Source organism: Canis aureus, chromosome 37 (genome assembly GCF_053574225.1).
Source record: "Canis aureus isolate CA01 chromosome 37, VMU_Caureus_v.1.0, whole genome shotgun sequence".
In the NCBI taxonomy this organism is placed as follows: Eukaryota; Metazoa; Chordata; class Mammalia; order Carnivora; family Canidae; genus Canis; species Canis aureus.
In genome coordinates this window covers 4,058,733-4,083,082 of record NC_135647.1, presented here as the reverse complement: position 1 = coordinate 4,083,082, position 24,350 = coordinate 4,058,733, and the positions used below count along the sequence as shown (strand labels likewise).

The window sequence follows — 24,350 nt, the reverse complement described above, 5'->3', positions numbered from 1 at the left end:
ATTGTATTTAGTATAAAGGTACTTATAGAAATAGGTCTTTTGTTTCCTTAGAAAACTTTACAATTGTGCATGAGCTAGCAATTCTATTTCTACATATTTATACTGAGAGAATAGTTGCAGTGTTATTTTGAATAGCAAGGAATTGGAGACCTAAATTTCCCACAGATGGGGGCTGACTAAATAAGTTTATGGAAAAGCCATACAGTGGAACTGTATGCAGGCATCTAAAGGAATGTTCTAGAAACAGATGTGCTGCCATGAGAGAATCTTCCCGTTACAGTGTTGCCCTGAAGGAAGAAGGTATAAGGTGTTATGAATGTGTTAAGATGTTCCAGATGCATGGCTAATGGGGAAGATAAAACAGGTTAAAAAACTGTATAAATCTACCATTCTGTTTTCTTTAAAAAAAAAAAAAAAAAGTACATCTATATGAACCTTTGTGTGTGGCTCAATTCTGGATCAATATACCTTAAAATTTGATCAGTAGTAAGCTATGGGTTGTGGGATTCTGGGTGATTTTATTATCTTCCCTATATTATGCTTAAGCCCTATTATCATACAATTTTTAATAGGTAATATGCTTCTATGGTTCAAGAAGCAAGACAGTATAAACTTGCTCATGCTCAGAAGGCTCATCTCCCCCCTGACCCTGACTCCCTCTCTTCTATCAGTAATGACTTTTATTTTTTTGTAACCTTCCTGTTTCTTCTTCATATATGAATATATATGATTATTCCTCTTGTTCTTATGCAAACTGTCATCCCATTTACACTACTGTGCTCTTGGCTTTTTTCCCTGCTGGGTCAACATCTAAAACAAAGGTTTACTAGGCCAGGTAGATCCTGGTGTAGTGCTCACGTAGTCTGTCCTCTGCCTGCAGGTACTGCTGCACCATGCAGCAGGCTCTGTGAAGAGGGTTTCCATGGAGCTGGGTGGCCATGCCCCATTCATTGTATTTGACAGCGCCAACGTGGACCAGGCTGTAGCAGGGGCCATGGCATCCAAATTTAGGAACTCTGGACAGGTGAGTCCTACGGTGTTTTTTCAGGGTGTGTGTGTGTGTGTGTGTGTGTGTGTGTATTTCACAAAGCTCTTAACCATCCATCTCACCTCTTGCAAGGAAACTTGTCGGTTCCTCCCATCGTTCTTTTCAGCAAACAGTTAGCCAGGGCCCTCTTTTTGCCAGCAACTATTCTCAGCTCAGAGGGTCCAAAGGGAAATAAGGTGTAATCCCAGGCTATGAGGAATTTTCTGAACAGCAGGTATTTTTTTAAAAGATTTTATTTACTTGCTTATGAGAGATACAGAGAGAGAGACAGAGACATAGGCAGAGGGAGAAGCAGACTCCCTGCTGAGCAGGGAGCCTGATGTGGGACTCGATCCCAGAACCCCAGGATCATGACCTGAGCCAAAGGCCATGCTCAACCACTGAACCACCCAGGTGCCCCAGCAGATACTTTTTAATCAAATTGTTCTTTTCTTCCTGCTCTTTGGACCTGTTTATTTTCATAGTTTTCCCTTCATTGGGCTTTTCTGTACAGAACAGGTAAGATCATCTCCTCAGACACAAAATAGCCCAAACAGCTAGGGTCTGAGGCCCACAGTCTGAGGGAAGAGAAGGTAGGAAAATGTTGAGATAGTTCTTGAAGAACTCAAAACCCTGTGCCTGGGTCTCACTGTCCCTGGGATGGAGGTAGCCAGATAGGCACTTGGTACAGTGTGCCCAGGGGGTGACCAGGTTGTCACCCGGGAGAGTGATGGCCTGAGTTCACACCTCCAGAGGCAGTCCTGACATGACCTTCAGAGTGACCTGATACAAATCTCACATTTTCCAGTCGAGAAAATGGAACTCTGGAGAGACTGGTTGACCTGACGTCCTAGATCCTTGGGTCACAGTCCTAACTCTGTGGACTGAGGGTCCTGTCTCCCAGGCTCTTTCCAAGCTGTTACCAGGAACTTGGCTTCTTACAAAAAAATTCTTACTTTGTCTTAGAGTACCATCAATAAGTAGTTTTAAGTGCATTCCACAGACAAAATAAAAACTCCTGAGAGTTTATATTTTGAAAAAAAATGTAGAATGTTGTATAATATTCTGTATATCAAATAGTTTGGGTAATTAATTTTTCCCCTTTCATATAACCTTAAATAAGCTTGGTTGTTTCAGAATTACCTGTGTTTCTCTTTAGAAACATAAAATGCCAAGGTGTATAAGCTTCAGTTACACTTACAAAGCTACAACTTTGAGATATGTTACTTGAAGCCAATAAAACACATAGAACACAAAATTTATACCTACCTAGTATCTATAGTTTCTATTAGAAAAATACATGATTAAGAAAAAAGACAAAAAGAAAATCTGTCAGGGGCACCTACATGGCTCAGTGGTTGAGTGTCTGCCTTTGGCTCAGGTCATAATCCCAGGGACCTGGGATTGAGTCCCGCATCAGGCTCCCCATCAGGAGCCTGCTTCTCCTTCTGCCTATGTCTCTGCCTCTCTCTCCATGTCTCTCATGAATAAATAAAATCTTTAACAATAGAAAAAGAAGAAGAAAATCTATCAATGATAACTGCATTTCCTATAATATGATTATATTTTGTAATTTAAAAAATATTATGTCTAGCAGCACCTGGGTGGCTCATTTGGTTGAGTGGCCAGCTCTTGATTTCGGCTCAGGGTCCTGGAATTGAGCCCCTTATAGGGCTCCACACTCAGGGAGTCTGCTTGAGGATTCTTTCTCCCTCTCCCTCTCCCCCTGCTTGCACATGTGTGCCCTCTCTCTCTAAAATAAATACATCTTTAAAAAAATATATTAGGCTTAATTAGAGAAAAAAAATAAGGGTCTTTTTAATAATTTAAGCTTGTCCATTTTCAAAATATCTGATTCAGCCAAACCTTGAATAGTTTAATAAGCTAATGGATATGTCAGCCTTTGACTGCCTTCCTTCCTGCTCCTGCTCTATTGCTGCAGCATCACTGTCTCTCATGGAGTTAGGGGTTATTTTTTTAATGTTTTTTTTTTTTTTTTTTTTTTTATTTATGATAGTCACACACAGAGAGAGAGGCAGAGACACAGGCAGAAGGAGAGGCAGAGACACAGGCAGAGGGAGAAGCAGGCTCCATGCACTGGGAGCCTGACGTGGGATTCGATCCTGGGTCTCCAGGATCGCGCTCTGGGCCAAAGGCAGGCGCTAAACCGCTGCGCCACCCAGGGATCCCGAGTTAGGGGTTCTTTTTTTTTCAATTTTTTTTTTTAATTTATTTATGATAGTCACAGAGAGAGAGAGAGAGAGAGAGGCAGAGACACAGGCAGAGGGAGAAGCAGGCTCCATGCACCGGGAGCCTGACGTGGGATTCGATCCCAGGTCTCCAGGATCGCGCCCTGGGCCAAAGGCAGGTGCTAAACTGCTGTGCCACCCAGGGATCCCCGAGTTAGGGGTTCTTTATGCTCCTTTTTTCTTTCCCTATTTGTTTCATAATGGCTTGACTTAACACATTGGAAAAAACTTGGGTCGGGGGCTTTCTTATTTTTGCACAGATATTTGTACTTAATTACATGTTTAACCACAGGGTGTGGCAGCTATGGAGGAGGTTGGAGAAGAATGTGCACTTAGTATGTTTATCTTCAGGGTGCCACCCACTTGGGGAGGAACAGGGCAGGTTGGACACAGGATGAGAGCCACCTTGGGAAGTGTTTTCACATTCACATAGGTAGTAGCAGTCACATGTTTATTGGTTGGATCAGTAGCTTCTGATAAACTGGTCTGTGAGTTTATTTTGTTTGGTTTTGTTTTGTCTAGACTTGTGTTTGCTCAAATCGTTTCCTGGTGCAAAGGGGTATTCATGATTCCTTCGTGAAGAAATTTGCTGAGGCAATGAAAACAAACCTGCGTGTGGGTAATGGATTTGAGGAGAGAACTACTCAAGGTCCATTAATTGATGAAAAGGCAGTAGAAAAGGTAAGTTTGTTTGATTTTTTATTAAATTTCGTGGTTTTGATATCAAAGGCTTAACTAGCAAAAAAATACTTTGGTAAAGTGCCCAGCAAGGCTGTTTTGAAAATAATGGTGAAATCAGGAAAACGTGAATTTCTGCCCATAGTATAAATTAAGTGGCATCATCTGGCCATAAACTTTTCCAGTTCTGTCATTACATTGAGTGCCCATGAGATCTGTCAGTTTAGGTCTTCTACAGTCCTTCCTAGGTTTTCTCTAATAGTGGTGATAATTCTATCCCTGGCTGCCTCAGGAATTAGGATCTTAAAAGACAAAGTTCTTTAATTTTTTGAATACTCGAAAGGAAAGGAAGACTGCTTTTGTTTTTGAAGTCATGTAAGTTTCAGCTGAAATGCTGGTTTCCACTGACAAAAAAAACAAAAAACAAAACAAAAACCCTTTCAGAAGAGTCCTTGACAAAAGCATCCTCATAGGGAGATTCGGAATAGCAGAAACCATGCCCAGGATCTATAGATGGCAAGAAAAGGAGATTGCTTTTAGGAAGGATCTCTTTGTTCACAGAAAGTCATAGTCTAGATAGGTGAGATTTCTGTCCTTTTTTTTTTTTTTTTTTTTAAGATTTTATTTATTTATTCATGAGAGACACAGAGAGAGACAGAGACATAGGCAGAGGGAAAAGCCAGCTCCCTGCAGGGAGCCTGATGCAGGACTCAATCCCAGAACCCTGAGATCATGACCAGAGCCAAAGGCAGATGCTCAACCACTGAGCCACTCAGGTGCCCTGTCCTTGTTTTAAAACAGCTTCCTGGGATGCCTGGGTGGCTCAGCGGTTGAGCATCTGCCTTTGCCTCTGGAGTTGGTGGATTGAATCTCACATCGGGCTCTTGGATGGAAGCCTGCTTCTCCTCCCTCTGCCTGTGTCTCTGCCTTTCTCTGTGTCTCTCATGAATAAATAAATAAAATCTTTTAAAAAATAATAAAAATAATAAAAAATAAAAAAATAAAACAGCTTCCTCTTTTAAAACATAATCCTTTTTAATAAAGAAGGAATATATACAATGGAATATTACTCAGCCACTAAAAAAAAAAATTAAATCTTGCCATTTGCAACAACAGGGATGGATCTAGAGAGTATAATGTAAAGTACATCAGCCAGAGAAAGACAAATACCATATGATTTCACTCATGTGGAATTTAAGGAATAAACAAACAAGCCACACACACACACACACACACACACACACACACACACACACACACACAAATCAGACTCTTAACTCTAGAGAACACATTGATGGTCACTAGCGAGGAGGTGGGTGGGGGGATGGGGGAACAGGTGAAGGAGATTAAGAGTACATTTACTGTGATGAGCACTGAGTAATGTACAGAAGTGTTGAATCGCTATATCGTACAACTGAAACTAATGCCACACTGTATGTTAACTCTACTGGAGTTGAATAAATAAAGGGGGAAAACCCAAAATCCTTTTTAGAATTGCTTACAAAGAACTTTCTTATAGTATGAACGTCCAAAGCAAAAAACAAAACAAAAACATGAACATCCAGTGTGCTCCTTAGGTAAGTCTCTACTAGTGGAAAGGATTTTAATAGAATAATTTAAAGCAGACAGAAATTGGGGGCTGGACTGTGTGTGGGAAAAGAAGGGAGAAGAGGTGGCCAGAAGTTGACACAGCCAGCCTCCTAGGTGTCACCTGAGGAACCAAAATTAAGGTCAGGTCAGTACCCAGCTTGGATGCACAGCCTGCCTGTTCTTTGGCTACCTGAGGACCAAGAACTCTAGCACTGCCTAGACTCAGTGGGCAGCCATGTCATCTGAACCCATGTCTGTGCCTCAGCCAGTGGGAGCCAAGGGATGCATCAAGGTTTGACAGAACTCTGTAGTTATTGCCTTGGGATTGCCCTAATAGAGAACATGCATTAAAGTGGCCATTGGGGGACGCCTGGGTGGCTCAAACAGTTGGGCATCTGCCTTTGGCTCAGGTTGTGATCCCGGGGTCCTGGGATGAAGTCCCGTGTCCAGCTCCCCGCAGGGAGCCAGCTTCTCCCTCTGCCTGTGTCTCTGCCTCTCTCTCTGTGTCTCTTACGAATAAATAAAGTTTTTTTAAAAAAATATTTTATTTATTTATTCGTGAGAGAGGCAGAGACACAGGCAGAGGGAGAAGCTGGCTCCCTGCGGGGAGCCGGACACGGGACTTGATCCCAGGTCTCCAGGAGCACACCCTGGGCTGAAGGCCACGCTAAACCACTGAGCCACCCAGGCTGCCCTAAAGTCTTAAATAAATAAATTAAGTAAGTGGCCATTGGTACCACTAGCATTTTTGAGGGGATTTTGGACTTGATTGGCCAATGGAGATGATTTGGGTCTGTACTAGCTGTGGCTCAAGCCCAGAGTGCTGTTCTCAACGCACCCTGTGCCTTTCACAACTAAAGATGCCTGGGTCCTACCCGAGGGGATTGGGTGTGAGTCATTCTCAGCACTGGGTTTGTTTTTTTTTTTTTTTTTTAAATGCCCCAGCTCTTGCTAATTTGCTGGCCCAGGAGACCATCCTCCTAGAGATTCTGTTGTTCTTGCCAAAGTGATGATGCAAACAATGCCCTCTAGAGGGCGCTGTTTCCTAGCGCTTCAAGCAAGGACAGGTGAAGGATTTCTTTTTTTGGAGAGCTTAGAAGCACCTCCTGAAAACATCCATGTGTTGGCTTTAGTATACATACAGTCACAGGGTAGGTTCTAGGGGGAAAAATTGCACATGACATTTAAGATGACTAGAAAAGGGCAAAGCATATATTTTATTTGGGGGCAAAGAAGTGGGCCTTGTTAAATATGTTAAATATAATTATTTTTAGAGCTGTAAGTCCTAGGAAGTAAGCCATTATGGCTGATGAGGATTTGTTGGAGACGGTGGACTCTGCGCATGGTTGGGGCAAGGGTTTGAAGAGGGTGGGTCTGGATGGTAGAATGTGCCCAAGCCTGTATTTACCTTTCCTGAAATCCCATAGAATATCTCATTGAGAATGGGAGTGGAGAGGGCTCCAGTGGACCAGAGTCTATGGAGAGCTTCTGGTGGTATTAACAGAAAAGTCAGCACAGACCAGGCATGCCCAGGGAAAGCCTGCAGGGGAAGTGGGTGCCAATTTATAGGATGGGCCTATCTAGAAGTGGCTGGGGTGAGTAGGAGTGGAAGTGAGGGAGACATGGTGCTGACTGGTTATATTTTGCATAGTTTTCTGGGTGGTTCCAATACCATTTCTCCTCATAAGCACCACCAGTACACACAGGACAGCAGAGACATTTGCTCAGGGCAAGAGATACCACAGCCTACCTAGTTGGGCTCCAGCTTCAAGAATGAGGGTGGGAGTACTGGAGCCAGCCTTTCCTGCTTTTGCCCCTTGGGGAAGGGGGCTGTCCCTAAAGTGAAGCCTGCCAAGTCAGAATAAACCTGAGCTTGCTGTTGTCCCTCTTGTTTAGGCGAGAGACTGGAAACAGCAAAGGCCACCCATGTCACCCACCTAAATGAAGAAGGTGAACAACCAAAAATCATGACACCTTTAGGGCAAATGCTCAGCACTTATATGAGAGGAACAGTCGACCCTCAAGAAGTGGATGAGTCTGGGGACAGAAAGGAATTTTCTGAGAATCCGATAGCATCCTCCAGGTGCTTTGAGCAAGTAGCACCTCTAAACAAAAGCAGGCTCTGTGAAAATGAGGCAATGAGAACAAGAAGGGTTTTAGAAATTAAACACATGATGGTCAAATCTTTTTTTAAAAATCAGCTGAAGATGGAACACAAAATCTAGGAGATCTCTTATGATTTAAAGCTAAAAACAAAGACAAAAAAATATGAGAAAATTTGAAATCAGATTAACTGGAGGTGAGTGGGTATCCGTTTTAGCAATAGTCGCTCTGAAAGAACTGAGAGAGAAGTAGCATTACCAGGTAAGTAACATGGAAAGTCAGAGCCGGGGAAAAGGATTCTTCGGATGGAAAGACTTTACCTACCACCTAGTAGAATGAAAGAAAAAAGCCCCAGATACATTCTGCTAAAACACTGGAATGTTAGGAACATAGAAGATGATTTTAATTGCTTCCAGAGAGAGGGTAAGCTACCCACCAAGGACTGAGAACTATTGTTGAACTGACTTTTCATTAACAACACTAGAAACTGAGACATGTACTCAAGAGTTCTGAAGGAAAATGATTTTGGATTACAATTCTGTCACCAGCCAACATAAGGTAAGACATCACACATGCATTGTCGGAAAATTGGAAGTACACGTTTTCAGTGTACTTTTCTTGAAACAACCACTTGAGAATGTATTAGAACAGAATGAAAGCCAAGAAGACAACATGGCACCCAAGAACCTGGAGCTAACTCAAGAGTGCAAAGAACAATCCCAGGAAAACCACAGAGTGTCAGGCCCAGAAGGACATCAGGCCATGCTAGATCCTTCAACAAATCATAAGATCAAACAGCAGAAAATCTAAGAGGAGGAGAAGGTGGCATTGCACATGCCACGTACCCTTTTCCTGCTTTGGTGTCTCTGCATATTTGGTCTTTCTACCTAGAAGGAACAAGAGCAGGTCATTCTCAATCTATTTTTTAAGAAAAAGAAAGCAAACACAGTTTTCTGCAGATTTAACATTCTAACAGATTATATCATCTTCAAGCTAGCTTTCCCAGGCTCCTCTTTTTCTCTTCATGCAGGTAGAGAAACATGTGAGTGATGCCGTTTCCAAAGGGGCCACCATTGTGACTGGCGGGAAGCGACACCAGCTTGGAAAAAATTTCTTTGAGCCCACTCTGCTTAGCAATGTCACCAGGGATATGCTCTGCTCTCATGAAGAGACGTTTGGGCCTCTTGCACCAGTTATCAAGTAAGATCACCCTGCCGGTGGGAAGATGGGAGAAGAGGAGTACAGAAGGACACCTAGAAAGAAATGTAGTTCAAATGCTGTTTCGAGGCCCTGCGGGTGGGAGGCCGGGCTGCAGGGGCAGAGCTGTGTTGTGTCAGCCAAAGAGCCAGGTTTCATTCATGGTTCTGAAAAATATATGTGTGTGTTTTTATCACTGCCTATTTAGACCACAAAATTCACCTTTGCCTTCCCCTTCTTACTTTCTTCTGAGCTCCATTTTCTTCTCCATGGAACACATCCTCAAAGAGTTCTTTCAAGAATCAGTGGGAAATGAACTTACTCTTTCTGTTCTTAGGTGATGTTTTATCTCACTTTGAGAAGTCCATAATAATTTTACCTGGATAAAATTCTAGATTCAACACTGCGAAGATACCATTAATTGTCTACTTATTTCCAGGATCATACCCAAGAAAGCTAGTGTCTAGCTCTTGTTCCTTTGAAAGGGATCTATTTTTTCTCTTGGAGGCTGTTGAGATTTCTCACGGTCTTTGACACTCTTAAGTCTTACTGATGAGGCACATTAAAAGCCTCTCCATGCTGCAGTCTTGATGTCTTCTTTTCATATCCAAGGTGTCTATCTCGTCCATCATTCTTTAGTGGCCTTCTAGGAAGTCTGTGAAAGTGACATGTCTGCATCACCCCCCACTTCTCTTCATGCTTATCTGTTCATCGCACCTTTTCATCCATTCCCGATGCCTCCTGAGACTCTGTCTCCTCCACCTGCCAGCTGAGTCATCTGTTCTTCAGATACGTGCCCTCTGCTACCCAACCCATCCACCACATTCCTTTAGTTACTCTATCACCCTTGATTCCTCTAGTTCGTTCTTCCCCGTGAGACGTTCTTACCTCATTATTCCACCTTATACCCCTGCTATGGGTGCTTATCCATTTCTTACATTTTATTCTGTTCCAGTGTTTCTGCCTTCTCTTGTGTAGATCATCACAGGTTTGTCATCCTTTTCCTTCTCAGAGCTCCTCAGATGTCTTGCCCTTTTCTCTGTGAACTTGTCTATAGCTCCTTGAACTCTTAGCAGCCTTGACTGGTAGTATCTGCCTTGGAGTTGTGGTAAAAAGCTTAGGCCTTAGTCTGCGCTGATTCTGATACATTGGACCCGTAGGAAAGGAAGCTTCTAGTATGAAAACCCAGTCTCAACACTTCTGCCCATGCCCCAGGTATTTTTTGCTTCCTGGTGTATTTTGTGGTTACCGCTGGAGTAATGAGAGTGGTTCAAGGGAAGAAGCCTCTTGTTCACGCTATTGTCTACACACCAAGCCGGGTAGGCTCAAGCTCTGGTGGGGCCCCACCACTCTGAGCTGGCTCTGCTGCTTTTCTGCCTATAGCCTCGTAGCATCAGTCCAGGGACCCAGGTCTGTAGGCAATAGCACCTGAATTTGCAGGCACAGTGTGGGAGGTGCAGTCCCTCCGTCACCCTCCAGTCTGCAGGCTCTGTGGTGCTCTGGCCCTTCCCACTCCTCCAAGGTGGAGGGGGGGGGGGCGCTCCTAGCTCTCTCCCACTTGTCAGGATCCCACGACCCTCTCGGCCTCCGGAAGTGTCTTGTGTTTTTGGTGCTAGTTGCTGATTGAGGGTTTTTGAGCTAGGATTCTTTGTCTCTGCTCCAGCATCTCCAGCATCAGGTTCCCAAGAAGAGCTGGCCCCTGGTGCTGTTTGCACCACTTATGTCTCTCTTATCATTTACTTTCTTGGCTTTGTTACTATCTTGCTAGTGAGATTTACATATTAATCCACCACTGGAGAAAATGGACCACTTGAAGAACTTTTGTCTTCTTGGTCTTAATAAATTTTTTTTTTCCTAGAATGTGAACTTGACATTTTCAGGGAGCCTGAAGGATGCAGTGGTTAGGAGTGCAGGCTTTGGAGTTGAACTGGGTGTACAGTAGATTCAGGCTTTGCTGCTTCATACCTGTGTACCCTTGGGTGAATTAACTTGTCTGAGCCCAACGGTCCTTGCATGGAAAAGGAATTGAACTAGTACCTGCTTTGCAGAGTAGTTACACAGTTTCAATTACATAATGTGCATAAAGCACTTAGCACATTGCCTGATATCATTATGGTTGTTGTTACATAATTAAATTAGGTCAGAGAGGGGGACAAGTTGTTACTAGTGGGCCCTGGTCTTCCCACACCCCTCCTCTGGGCACAGAGTGGTAGGAGCACAGTGGTAGGAGGGTTCCCCTCATTGCCAGCAGATATCTGAATTTAAGAATTGGGGTGCTTAGGGGATCCCTGGGTGGCTCGGCAGTTTAGTGCCTGCCTTTGGCCCAGGGCGCAGTCTTGGAGTCCCGGGATCGAGTCCCGCGTCGGGCTCCCGGTGTGGAACCTGCTTCTCCCTCTGCCTGTGTCTCTGCCTCCCTCCCTCTCTCTCTCTCTCTCTCTCTCTCTCTGTGTGTCTATCATGAATAAATAAATAAATAAATCTTTTTTAAAAAAAGAATTGGGGTGCTTAGAGCTGTCTGCCCCAGAAAAAATGCTTCTCAGATCTTGTTCCAGAAGTAAAATGATAAAGCTGAAAGGGACTGCACAAGGCTTTGGTACAAGCACTCTTCATTGCAGGTAGGAGCAGGCCCCCAGGGCCACATACTCAGGACTCGGGCTCTGGCTTCCTCCGATGCCTTTCTGCCACATGACGCTTGCTTCTAAGGTGGTTGCTGATTGTTATATAGTCTCAGTAGGTAGCAAAAGCAGTAATCCTTTTTGAAGGCGTTTGGTTTGATAGCCTGGATGTGCTGTGGTTTCCTACTGGCGGCCTGCTTGCGTTTGTGCTCTTGGAAGAGAGGAGCCAGCACGTGCGGAGCAGTGGGGCTGTTTTCTTCCATACTCTGCCCTGGAGTCTCTGCAAAACTGCGATTTACCCTTTGCCATTATTTGGGAAAACAGGAGAAAAACAAGCCAGTTTTCTTTACTCTCCCCTACAGAGTTTGCTGACAATGCATTTCACTTTGGCAGATTTGACACAGAGGAGGAGGCTGTGGCAATTGCTAACGCGGCTGACGTGGGGCTAGCCGGTAGGTCTTCCTGCTGGGTGTGGTCCGAACCATTTCTCGAGCTGCTGCTGGGGCTTGCCTTTTAAACATCACCCTGGGTTTTAAGAAGGAAATGCCATTGGAGTATATGTTTGCTGCTTCCTGGGGCACAAGTCAGTTTGTGCAAGTTCGTGGTCCTCTGCCTGGGACTTTTGTATTTGGCAGTTCTCTGGTGAGAGCGAGGGGACCAGGAGAGACGAGGTGGCACAGGTTGTGGGTGGAGAATTACATGCCACACAAGTCCCATGTCCTCACAGGCTTGCCTAGAAATTCCAAGTCTTGTCTTCCATTTGACCACCTGCCTCCTGGCGGCCTGAACCAGACCCAAGGCAGCGGCAGAGCACCAGGGACTGCGAAAGAGGCAACGAGCACGCATGTAGACAGCCTGAGTAGCCACCGTCCTTTTAGTTTAGAGATGGTCAGGGTGGCCACAACGTGTACCGTTATCCTGACATCATTGTACGCACATAAATGCACTCAGCAAATCGATGTTTAGCCTCCACCGTGGGGGAAGTACTGAGAAAGATAGAGACATAGACATACAGCTAGCTACAGCTCTGCAGGAGCTGCCACTTCAGGCATAAGGGAAGCATTTATACCAAGAAGAAGGACATGCACACCATGTAGGCCCTTCCCCCACGCTCCCTACATAGAGTTATCATAAGGCTTGGGTGAGATGTGTGCCGGAGAGCCTCAGGGACACTCACTCAGTGTGCCTTTCTTCCCTGGTGACCGGATGAGGGCAGAGAGAACTACACCTGGCACTGCGTTGTGGGCTGCCATCGGTGATGAGCAGTGTTCTGCTTCTGCAGAGATGGGAGGAGGGAAATTCTGGGCAGAGGGGACCAAGGAAGTTAAGAAGGAAGGAAGGATGAGGACAATTTGGTTGCAGAGTTTGGAGAGGATGGCTGGTGAGTGGCATGATGGAAGGTAACACTGAAAATGTTGGCCAAGGCCACACTGGGGAGGGTCCAAGTATTCACAAAGAGGTTAACCTTATAGTTAGCAGAAGGTGGGGCAAACACTGTGACAATAATCTCACAGAGCTGTGCGGGAGAGGCTGGGCAGCAGGTGGCAGGAGCTGGGGAGGCATCCTGGTAGGAGATGAAGCGAGCCTTCCTGAGGGTGGATCAGAAGCAGAACGATTACAGCCCATGGTTCTGAGACTGAGACATGGACAGGACCAGCTTGGGGCCCCCTGTGGGAGCAGGGAGGATCCCAGGCCCCAGATGAGACCCAGTTGCCAGTGGCATCCTCAGCTTTAGACATGATGTCTTTAATGACTGTTCCACGTGCTCTGAATGTTCCTTATCTCCATGACAGGTTATTTTTACTCTCAAGACCCAGCACAGATCTGGAGAGTAGCAGAGCAACTGGAAGTTGGCATGGTTGGCGTTAACGAAGGATTGATCTCCTCTGTGGAGTGCCCTTTTGGAGGCGTGAAGCAATCTGGCCTTGGGCGAGAGGGGTCCAAGTATGGCATTGATGAGTACCTAGAACTCAAATATGTGTGTTTTGGAGGTTTGTAGGATTGATTAGTTCTTTAAAAAATAAAAAAGGAAGCTTACCTACATAGATGGGGACATGCCCTCCATTATTTTAAATGAACTTCTAGATTATTGGAATTAGGAATTTTAAAAACTTCTCCAATGCTCATAATCTTAAGTAGAGGTGAATCCCACCCCTCCCCTTACCTAATTAGGGACCAATAGAGGCCATGTTCCTGTGGCAGCAGCTTCCCCAAGAACCAGCACTGTGTTTATAGAGCAAAGCCCTGGGACTCCGCCACAGCCCCATTTGCCTCAGAGCAAGCTGCAGCATGAGGGTGGCTCTGGGGGCCTGTCACAAAGGCTCGATCACTGCCTGGGTGGCAGCACAGCCATCTCCCCTGTGGCTCTGAGCTGGGACCAGAGGGCTGCAGGGGAGCCCTGAGCACAACAGAGAGGCTGGCCAGGGTGGGCACACCATCCGCGGCAATCTTCCAGCTCCACACTACAGACACCTATTGTGTGTTCAGAGGTGTTGCCACAGAGGCTGAGTTCATCATTTTTAAGACGTCTGAAATAGCACAGAATTGTCTGTGTTTCCGTGAGGGATGAAAAGGCACCTCTCCCTTTTTCTGGACCTTCTTTTTTTAAAGTTTATTTATTTTTTAGTAATCTCTATATGCAACATGGGGCTTGAACTCATGACCCTAAGATCAAGAGTCACATGCTGTACTGACTGAGCCAGCCAGGCACCCCTGTATCATTTTTTAAGCTTAAGTCTTCATCATCCTAAAATTACTACTTAAAGATTTTGTTTTTATTTCCATCCTCCTTTCCATTCATCTTTAGGAAATGAGGTTAAGCATAAAGCAAAGACCTTACCTTTCTCAGCTGGTAGATGGGAAGGTGCTCACAGAAAGGCATGGCCCAGCAGTGTCTTTACCCGATAATAGCTTTGTCCCTGTAGACATGCCATTCAGCATCCCTGTTCCTCGTGTGGAATGGAGATTCTGTATATGCCTTACTTAGCTTGATGGGATATTGTGAGCCTGACAGTGAAATATTTGCCAAAAAAAAAAAAAAAAAAGAAAGAAAGAAAGAAAAAGAAAATTCAGTGTAAGTACAGGAGCCATTAATGTTAGTAGCAGCATAGCCCCCCACCTTGGGCATCCAGGTGTGGCTCTGCCAAGGTGAAGAAGGCTAGTGCCCACCTGCGCTCCTACCTGAGACTAAGCAGTTGTCCCCTGCAGCCTGCTCTTCCTGTCCTCATGGGGTGCTGCTCCTTCAGCTCCAAAAGAACAAAAGCAGTCTCACCACAGTGACCCCAAGAGGAAAATAAATATCTATCATTGCCAGTTCACCTAACGGAAGAGGCATGAGACCTTGAATTCCAGGCACCCTTTATCCAAGAAGAGTTTTTACGGTTCATTATTTGAAACAAAAATGACCAGTGTTCCCTATCACTCTGAAAGAACTCTGATTCAGAAAGTTCTAGGCTTTTCTGGACATGCCTCCCACCCATACTCATTTAGAGGGAAAGGAATCAAGGCTGTTCCTGGCTGAATAAGCAGAGATAAGCTCTTTTCTTTCCCACTCTGTGTGTGGAGTCCACTGACATCCCATGAATATTGTGGGTAGTAGAAGGAGAACCTGAGGGATAGGCGTGCTGGTGGGGGCAATTCCTCCTGTCCCCCTGCCCCTTGGTACTCTGAGTTCCTCCCTGCAACCTGGGGGAGCCATGGTTAAGTCAGTAATAGTCTGGAATGCCCATAGGCACAGAGGAACTTCCTGCCGGTCCTGAAGCTACCTTCTATTTAGCCTACATTGTACCAGCCATATCCCCAATACTCACAGAAGAAATGAGCTGAACTCTGCCTCCTGGTGACATCCCTCCCCCAGGGCCTATTGAGAATCACATATGCAGCACATCGACAGATTATTTCTTTTTTGTTTTTATATTTTAGGTGGTTTTATATAACATTCTAATTCTTAAGATTTGGATATATCCATCTGTTTTATCAATAAAGATGCTATAACATTATTTGTTAGAAGTCTGGAACACTGATGCTTGGAGGTGCCAGGAGAATGCATTTAAGTACGTGTGCAACTTTGTAAGGCAATGGATTCCTTGGTGGGGTGGCAGATTTAAGTTTTCTTGTATATTTGGCTCATCCAACATAAATTGAGGCCCAGAGACACATTGCAATGTCTTTGATTAATTTTATGATTAAAATAATTTGAGAAGGAAATAAGTTACTGTTTAGTAACATTGTTTTGGGTTGTGGGAAGAAAGAAAACTGTCTCTAATCAAACATTTTGGGGGGTTTTCAATAAGGTAATCCTGTGTGGTGATGTTTGCCAGGGGTTTGCTCCAAGCCAAATCTGGCCCACCACTGTTTCTCTACAACCCAGAGCTAAGAATGGTTTTGCATTTCCAAATGATTTTGCACCGGGGGGGGGGGCAGGGGAATCAAAGGGTAATATTTCATAGCACAAAATTATATGAAATTCAGATTTCAGGTTCGCACCAATAAAACTTTACTGAAATACAGCCATGCCCGTTCATTTAACATTGGATCCATGGCTGCTTTCTTGGCAGAGCTGAGTACAGCAACACAGACCCACAGTGTGGCCTGCAAAGCCTGTAATATTGACTGAATACTTACAGAAAAGGTTTGCCAACCCCTAATCTGGACACACTGATGCTGAGGGAGACACTGATCTTCCTGTATTTATCAGGCATTATTTTATTTCTTTGAACACCTACATAAAAAGTAATTTTCTGGGCATGGCTCCAAAAAGTTCTCCCCAAGAACTTGCCAGCAATAATCACATAACTCAGATGAAATTACCCAGATAACAGAAGTCTTGACCTAGAGAAAACATCTCAATTTACTTTCCCCAGCTAGGCAAGCATTCCATTGAAACAGCTTATCTGTATCTGTTGCGTTTATCCCTTTGAGTGGCTTGCAAACATGATTTTACATCAAGCCTTGTTTCTTTTTTCCTTTATTCTAATGGAAAGAGTCAGTGAAAATAAATATCAGAAGCACAATGCAAATAAATCTTATTTTACTGTTATACTGTTAACTTTAGATTGTGCCGCATGCCTGCTTTCCTGAAGGCTGAGCCCAGGGTTTTAATTATTCATGTGCAGCTATGTTAGACAGCATTTTACTTGAATATCTATGCTTTGATTTTTGTGTGTGCGCTATATTTTTTAGGATAAAACTTGGGAATACATGTAGTAGGAAGTATGGAAACGTTTTGCTTTTTAAATGTGCACGTAACTAATTTTTCCAATTTTTGATAATTGTGTACATGGATCAGTGTCTTGTCAGCAGAGTTGTGTGTGTGTGTGTGTGTATGTGTAATTAATAAATGTTGCATTAACAGAATTTCCTGTTTCTGTGTTAAGGTTTCTGGTTCTGCTTTTCTCCCTTCTGATTTATCACTTGAGTTTATATTGGACATCATTAGACCCATTCAGATAGGTATGAAGAGTAGCAGAATATGCCATCCCAAAATATGCTGCTCTGGTGTAAGGATTATTGTGAAGATGCCTAGAAGAAGCGGATGGCAGAAATGCCCCCTATTTTCTTAAAAGCAGGACCCAAGTTTACAAAGGTGCTCCCACCCATGCAATAGGAAGGACAAAGGTTGATTCCCAGAGACCACTCTAGATCCTGAAGAGGGCCTAGCGTCCGAAGAGGGCACCAAAGGAATCTATCCAACAAACTTTACCAACTGGCCTTTATCTCTGCCCTTGAAAATCTACAATGGCTTTCCTCCTGTCATTTCTCGGCAAATGTATTGTTCTTTTCTTGAGGATGTTACATAAGCCAGAGTTTTAAGCCACCTCTTGGAGTTCCTCATTCTTCCCTGGGTCTCTCCCATATATATGTGAGGCATACATGTTATTAAACTTCTGCTTTTCTCTTTTTCCTCTAATTTTGATTACAGAGGTCTCAGCCAAGAACTCAGGAGGGTAGAAGGAAAATTATTTTTCCTCTCCTACAGGTGTAAATACTGCTCCCTCCACAGAGAGCTGCTAGTCAGTGCATGCTGTGGGCCAGAAGCTTGCATATGAAACTGTGTACACTAGCATCTGCAGGAAGATCTGTCCCATGGTTTGTGTTCATTAAATGTTTGCTGAACTAAACTGAACATTTTTGTTGTTTATAAATGTAGCTGCACGAGAAAGGAGTATATTCCAGCTTTCTCAAATTTGCCAGTATCTTCTATTCATTCCACTGTTTGTTATCCATTATATACTTTTTCCCAAGTTTGGGTTTTTCTGATAGAGATGTATGAGGAAGAAATTCTCTGAAATCCTGCTCTTCAGATATAATCACTGTTAGTTATTTTAACAGTGTATCTTATATTCTTACCCAGTGCTCATTTATATTTTAAGAAATTTCACGTAGCCTTGGGGCACCTGGGTGGTTCAGTAGGTTAAGTGTCTGCTTTCAGCTCAAGTTGTGATCCTGGGGTCCTAGGACTGAGCCCCATATCAGACTCCTTGTTCAGTGGGGGTGGGGGGGTGTCTCTCTTCTTCCTCTCCCCCTGCTTGTGGTCTCTCTCAAATAAATCTTAAAAAAAAATTTCATGTGGATTCATTTAATCTTGCATTGAAGAAAAGTAAGTTTTTCATTAAAAGAGCAGTGCCACTGGATATATGCCTCCCTTTGTCATTCCATTGAGTTCATGTATTTGTTTTTACCTGCTTTGGTTTTTTTCTTAATGAACATATGAGAAGTGTTTCATTAAACTCATTAATGAGGGGATCCCTGGGTGGCGCAGGGGTTTGGCGCCTGCCTTTGGCCCAGGGCGTGATCCCAGGGACCCGGGATCGAATCCCATGTCAGGCTCCCAGTGCATGGAGCCTGCTTCTCCCTCTGCCTATGTCTCTGCCTCTCTCTCTCACTGTGTGCCTATCATAAATAAAAAAACAAACAAACAAAAAAAAACAAAAAACCCAAACTCATTAATGAGGAAACTTGTAAGGGTATTATAACCAGTTAAAAGAAGCCAAAAGAACCTCACACAAACTTATATGGATAAGGAGCCTTGAAATGAATGTGCAAATGGAAACACACTGGGTTCTTCCATACATGGGAGGGAAGTCAGTGAGACTCCAGGACAGGACAGAATTTGCACTTCCTACTGCTCTTCTCTACAATGGCACAAAGTAAGCAGATGCCTCAAGGGCAATGAATGTGGAATCAGATAACCCAGAAAGGCCATGCTTTGTGTAGACAATGCCTACTATTCCACTGAACCTGCTTTTGATTTTTAAAATTACTTTATTTCCAGGAGGAACTATCTACTTACCTCTCGATTTGGAGGTTCTTTCCATGCTTGGCCTAGGCCTCTGCTTAAAAGCAAGTATTACTTTTATCTTCCTACTATTTCTTACATTTTTCTATCAGTACACGTTCTGCTACAGCTGCTTTCTTCCTGATTTAGCCTGCAACAAATTAAAAAGCAAATTAGGGTGGTTTTCATTTATGAAGTCTGGGAAACTTCTCCTGAAAATTAGCAGGCCCTGCTTCATCTAAGAGCATTGAAAGGCTACCTGCACATTCTATTTGCATGTGCTCTTTATAAATGAGTCGGACATGGGTTTGGAAATTGGCAGTCTGAAGATTTATGTATCGTCCATCCATGTTTTCAACTAACTAGGAAGGACTAGCCACAGTGTAGACCACAGACAATCCTGTCCCGATGATTCAGGGCACATGAATGTTTTTGCAGGTGCTATGTCAGACTAGCTAAGACCTCAGGCCTGCAACTCTGGGCTCATCACTTTCAGGACAGAGGTGATAATACTAAGTATGCCACATATAGGAAATTTGGCCATTCCCTAAACTCATCTCCAAAGGGGAGACATGCTGGCTCTGCTTTTTGTTGTTACTGCTGACTTTAATGGAAAAACTTTTAGCATTTCACTGTTAATCATGATTCTGGCTGTTTACCCTCAACATCTTTCATTAGTTCATTTGTTCGTTCGTTCATTCATTCATTCATTCATTCGAGACACAGAGAGAGAGGCAGAGACATAGGCAGAGGGAGAAGATGTGGGACTCAATCCCAGGACTCTGGGATCACGTTCTGAGCCAAAGACAGATATTCAACCACTGAGCTACCCGGGTGCCCAATCTTTCAACTTTTTATTTTGAAATAATTATAAACTCACAGGAGGTTGCAAAAGGAGTAGATTCCTCTGTACCTTCCACCCTTTGTCCCCCAGTGGTTACCATCTTACATAACTAATACCAGGCAACTGACATAGTATCATACTGTTTATACAGGCCTTATGACAGTATTCCCGATTTTTTGTAGACTCTGTTTGAATGTGTGTTATATCCAACTTAATCCCACCAGTAGGAAGGTTTGTGTAATCATTGCTAGAATCAAGATACAGAATTGTTCCACCACCACCAAGAAAATCCCTCATGCTATCCCTTTAGACTTAGTTGGCTTTAAAGTCACTTGGTAAGGTTCTTATTGAGTGGGAGCATTAAGGAAGGTACGTGATGTGATGAGCACTGGGTGTTATATTTAATTGATGAATCACTAAATTCTACCCCTAAAACTAATAATACAGTATATGTTAATGAAATTGAATTTAAATTTTTTTAAAAATTTCATTCAAGTGTAACATGCATGCAAAAAAGAGAACTTAAGTGATTAAGTGAACAAGTTAATCTTCACAAACTGTGTACACCCTGTGACCAGCACCCAGAGAAAGAAACAGAACACTGCCAGCCCCTGCCTGTGCCCCTGTTGGAATGATCAGTTTTGGTTTGTTTTTAAAGGTTTATTTGTTGGCATACTTGAGTGGCTCAGTTGGTTAAGTGTCTGCCTTGGGGCCAGGTCAGGATCTCAGGGTACTGGGATCAAGCCTCGCATCAGGCTCCCTGCTCCGCAGGGGGGTCTGCTTCTCCCTCTCCTGCCCCCACCCTGGGCCCCAGAGACTGCTCCACAGACAGCAGAGGTGAGGTGCATGGGTTCCATGAAGGCTTTATTAGTGCACACTGAAATACAAACTCCACTGAAGTCTCACAACAGCCTTATGATTTTCCCCAACCATTTGGAAGTATGAAAACCATCCCTTGCTCACGGGTCACACAAAACGGGTCACACAAAACAGGTCACTGGCCAGCTTATGGACTCTCACCCAAGGGAAGCGCCTCATGCGAAGAATGAAGTAAACTCCCAGTTACAACTAGGCGTCATAGAAATAGACACCTTTATTTAGACTGGCCACGTCTCATACATGCGGTCCTAGAACGAGGACCCCGTCAGACCTGGGAAATACTTTACAGGATGGGGTCTTGAGTGTCCTGCCTCCAGGCTGGTAGTGACTCCTGCACTGTGCTGTCTTGCTTTCTTCAGTCACACACAGGACCAGCCTCCTAGTACCAGCTCACATCCTCTTGCACTGACTGGAAGGGAATCGTGGGCTGGTTTCTCCATTGGAGCTGCCAGAGCCCCTTCCCTCCATGGGCCCGGGGATATGCTGTGGGACAGCATGAAGGAGATGGTGCTCGTCCACCCCGAGCTGGTCTGCCTGGGACCGCAGGGTACTGAGGAGGGCGGACCGCCGCTGCCTGGTACACATGAGGTTGAGGTCCACCAATAGTTGAGGGAGGCTGAGAAGGCCAGGCACAGCCCAGGGCAGGGGGAAGTGGCACTGTGAAACCCAGGGTGGTGGCGCAGGGTGGGACCCCACAGGAGAGAGAGAGAGGCTTCCCTCTCTGTATTTTGTGTTCCATCCACCATCTGAAGGAATTCCTCTGGGTCACAGGAACAGACAATCCAAAAGCCCCCCCCTCGCCCCGAGAATTTGCTGTCCAATGGTTGAGGGTGGGAGATCTTTGGGTAGTAGAGGAGGAGGGTGGAAAGCATTGGCTTTACAGCTTAAAAATTTTGCATTCAGTTACCAGATCTACTGACCTTGTGCAAATTGCTTAATTAACCTCTCTGAGATGTCAGATGGCTATCTGCAACATGAGAATAATAACATCTATTTTTCTAGGTTGACTGTACAGACCAGCTGGGTATATAGAACACATGTATCATGCACATAAAACACTTAACAAACGTTTGCTCCCTTCTTTCTCACTGCACTCTACTGACCTCATATTTGGGCTGCATTCCTCGAAGCCAAGATTTCTGTTTGTACACAAAGTAACATAACTCTGTTTGCTAGATATGCTAGATATCGTTTATCAAGATAAATATTGGTGTAAAAACCATCACATCTTCCTTCTAACATCACAGATAGTATATTGAACTCACTAGCAATATAGAAAGTAGAGACAGAAGCAGAGAAATTATTTTTTAAAATAAAATTAGTCTTACATACTTTTTAGTTCAGCTATTCCCCAAAAAGTACAAAAATTAAATACATGATGATCTCACAAGGATGAATGTGACCAGAGAGAACAAAAGCATCTGAAAGCTTAGTTTTTGTTTTTGTTTTTTTAAGGACCCACCACAGGAGCTATTTTTCCCACTTGTTGCTGTCCTGAGGGAACTCATTAAATGAAAATCTAATTAGTTTTCATTTAAATGAATCTTAGCTTCACAGGAACTTGTGCACCAGGATACTCTTCAGGTATGTTCATGCCTGAGGCCACAACACTGATTCTGTGATGCACCCCACCTCTATTCTAATCTTCCTGAAGAATGCCAAGGGGACCTCCCAGGCCACAGCCTCGAGACTATGGGTGGATACAGAACTACCACAAGCCAGCCACCTTCTCAGGCTATAGTTCACTCCAGTTCACTGCTCTGGGGGGCTATATGCTTGATGTTTTTTTTTTTCCCCATATATTTAAAATAAGATTTTGTAGAAAAAAAATGGTTAAATAAACATAACTTTAAACATGAATGTCTACGTCAATTTGTTATTGTGGGAAGTATCTGTAGGGGCCAATTATCATGAGCATACCATCCTCATTAAGACGGACTTCATTTCAGAGTTTGGGAATCTATACAAAGTCACCGAGTCATTATCACGATCTATGGCAATCCAAATGCATGGCCTATGTACATACTCAACCAAATGTTCCATGAGTTAATAAATCACTTTTATCACGTGTAATGTAAATTGGGGCTAGGAAAGGGCTCATAGTAGTTTGTTTTCCTACGACAAAGAAAAGGCAAAGAATGTTAACATACTTTCTTCAACTGTCAACTTACAGGTCATTAATCTCCCCCCTCCCTTTCTATAGCCTCTGGTTCTCATAATATAATTTTTATTTAGCTCTCCGACTTCCAGGAGCTGCTGTCCACAAAGGGCACAGAAATAGTGGTTGGCCATAGCAAGGGATTAACGTAGCGAGGGGCCTTTGTATGGGTGTCTCAGTTGGCACAGAAAACTTGCCACACAGAAGACAACCCACATGTCAGATGAACTACTTTAGAATATACAGCCACATGACTATATGTTTCTACCAGAGAAACAGCATTCAGAAAGTCGTCCTCAAAGGCAGTCACAGCTCCTAAGAGAAATCAGCCCTCTTTAAATTAATATTTAACTTACCTAAAGGTCTGCAGAGAGAAACAGGTGTTAGTCTTTAATATAGGTAATATACTGAGCCAGCTACAAAACACAAAACTCTTTTAAGTATATAACTAGTATCTTTCCCAACCTTTATCCCTATTAACAAGCATCTCTGTTAAGAGCAATGTTTCTATTTTGTTTCATGTCTCCAACACCCTGAGAAAACAGATCTTCTAAACACAGGGACACATCCACCCGGTGTGCAAAGACATCGATGTGCTAATGTAACAACAGTTCTGTGTTTTAACTCCCTGTGTTTTAACTAGTCCTGGGTTAAACGATCCCATGGGTGGCCTTCAGGTTTACAACTGCTCCATTATCTGTCCTTTGAGCAACAGCTGAAGGAAGCTCCGTTTCTGAGGGAGCCATTCATAGAAACTTTTGGATTCTCTCTTTCCATTCTTTCTCGGCTGAAGATTGTGTCCTGGTCACTGTCAAACTCAGACTCAGAAACCATCAGGCTGGAGTTGTGCTCTGTGCTTCGGTGTTTGATACCTAGGGAGAAGCAGACAGATGCATCTTGGGGGAGATGGCCTTTTCATTCTCCACTATCATTCTGGTTGTAGGTCCCATGTACCGGTTGTGTGCTCTCTCTTCAAAGCATCACTCACAACACAGCAAGCGTTGGGGGTCCTGGTGAGCATTACTAGGAGCTTTGGAGTCGCCTCCGATCTGAGGCCCAAGCTTTGACACTTACCAGCTTGCTGTGTGATGCTGGACAAGATGCCTAACCTCTCTGGGCTTTCAGTCTCATTAGCCATTAAAAACTGGGAGGTAACAAAGCATTTCTTTCATGGGTTTATGGTGAGGATTTAGTGAAACACTACACGTGAAGCCACTGCCCAGTATTTAGCACTCAGTAAGCACTCGCTAAATGAAAATTCTTATGATTTTACTATTTGGTTCAATCAAAATATTGTGGGAAGGAATGCGTGATTGCTGGTGGTCAAAACAAGAGACAGAACTGGTATAAGATATGATCCCTGCTCTGAGAATTTATTGTGTCTAGCTAAGGGTTTAAGGCAAAGATTCATGAGAAGATGATTCAAAACAGGCAAGAAATTTTTTAAAATAAATTTTTTAAAATTTTATTTATTCATGAGAAACACACACACACATACACACAGAGAGAGAGAGAGAGAGGCAGAGACACAGGCAGAGGGAGAAGCAGGCTCCATGCAGGGAGCCCAGTGTGGGACTCGATCCCGGGACTCCAGATCACGCCCTGAGCCAAAGGCAGACACTTAACTGCTGAGCCACTCAGGCGTCCCTTTAAAATAAATCTTAACAGGAATCCAGAACAGATAAGCACACACTGATCAGTCAGTATTATTTCAGCGATATTTCACACAGGATG

General features: G+C 43.9%; 2 protein-coding genes across 13 annotated transcripts in view; one reads left to right on the top strand and one right to left on the bottom strand.

Moving 5' to 3' along the window:
- Positions 1 to 22,318, top strand: part of ALDH5A1 (aldehyde dehydrogenase 5 family member A1) — a 34,547-nt gene extending 12,229 nt beyond the window's left edge. For 2 of the 4 annotated variants that reach the window (XM_077886201.1, XM_077886204.1), the window contains exons 6-12: positions 881 to 1,024; positions 3,799 to 3,957; positions 8,678 to 8,847; positions 11,853 to 11,911; positions 13,253 to 13,450; positions 18,733 to 18,800; positions 22,008 to 22,318. In XM_077886201.1, coding sequence (XP_077742327.1) covers positions 881 to 1,024; positions 3,799 to 3,957; positions 8,678 to 8,847; positions 11,853 to 11,911; positions 13,253 to 13,450; positions 18,733 to 18,800; positions 22,008 to 22,058 — 849 coding nt within the window. In that variant the 3' untranslated portion in view covers positions 22,059 to 22,318. Of the gene's footprint in view, positions 1 to 880; positions 1,025 to 3,798; positions 3,958 to 8,677; positions 8,848 to 11,852; positions 11,912 to 13,252; positions 16,815 to 17,436; positions 17,584 to 18,732; positions 18,801 to 22,007 lie in introns of those variants that run through there. The other 2 variants (XM_077886202.1, XM_077886203.1) reach the window with 2 other exon arrangements.
- KIAA0319 (KIAA0319 ortholog) overlaps positions 20,418 to 24,350 on the bottom strand; it is a 100,237-nt gene continuing 96,304 nt past the window's right edge. For all 9 annotated transcript variants that reach the window (XM_077886191.1, XM_077886188.1, XM_077886195.1 and 6 more), the window contains one exon: positions 20,418 to 23,488. In XM_077886191.1, coding sequence (XP_077742317.1) covers positions 23,310 to 23,488 — 179 coding nt within the window. In that variant the 3' untranslated portion in view covers positions 20,418 to 23,309. The remainder of the gene's footprint in view (positions 23,489 to 24,350) is intronic.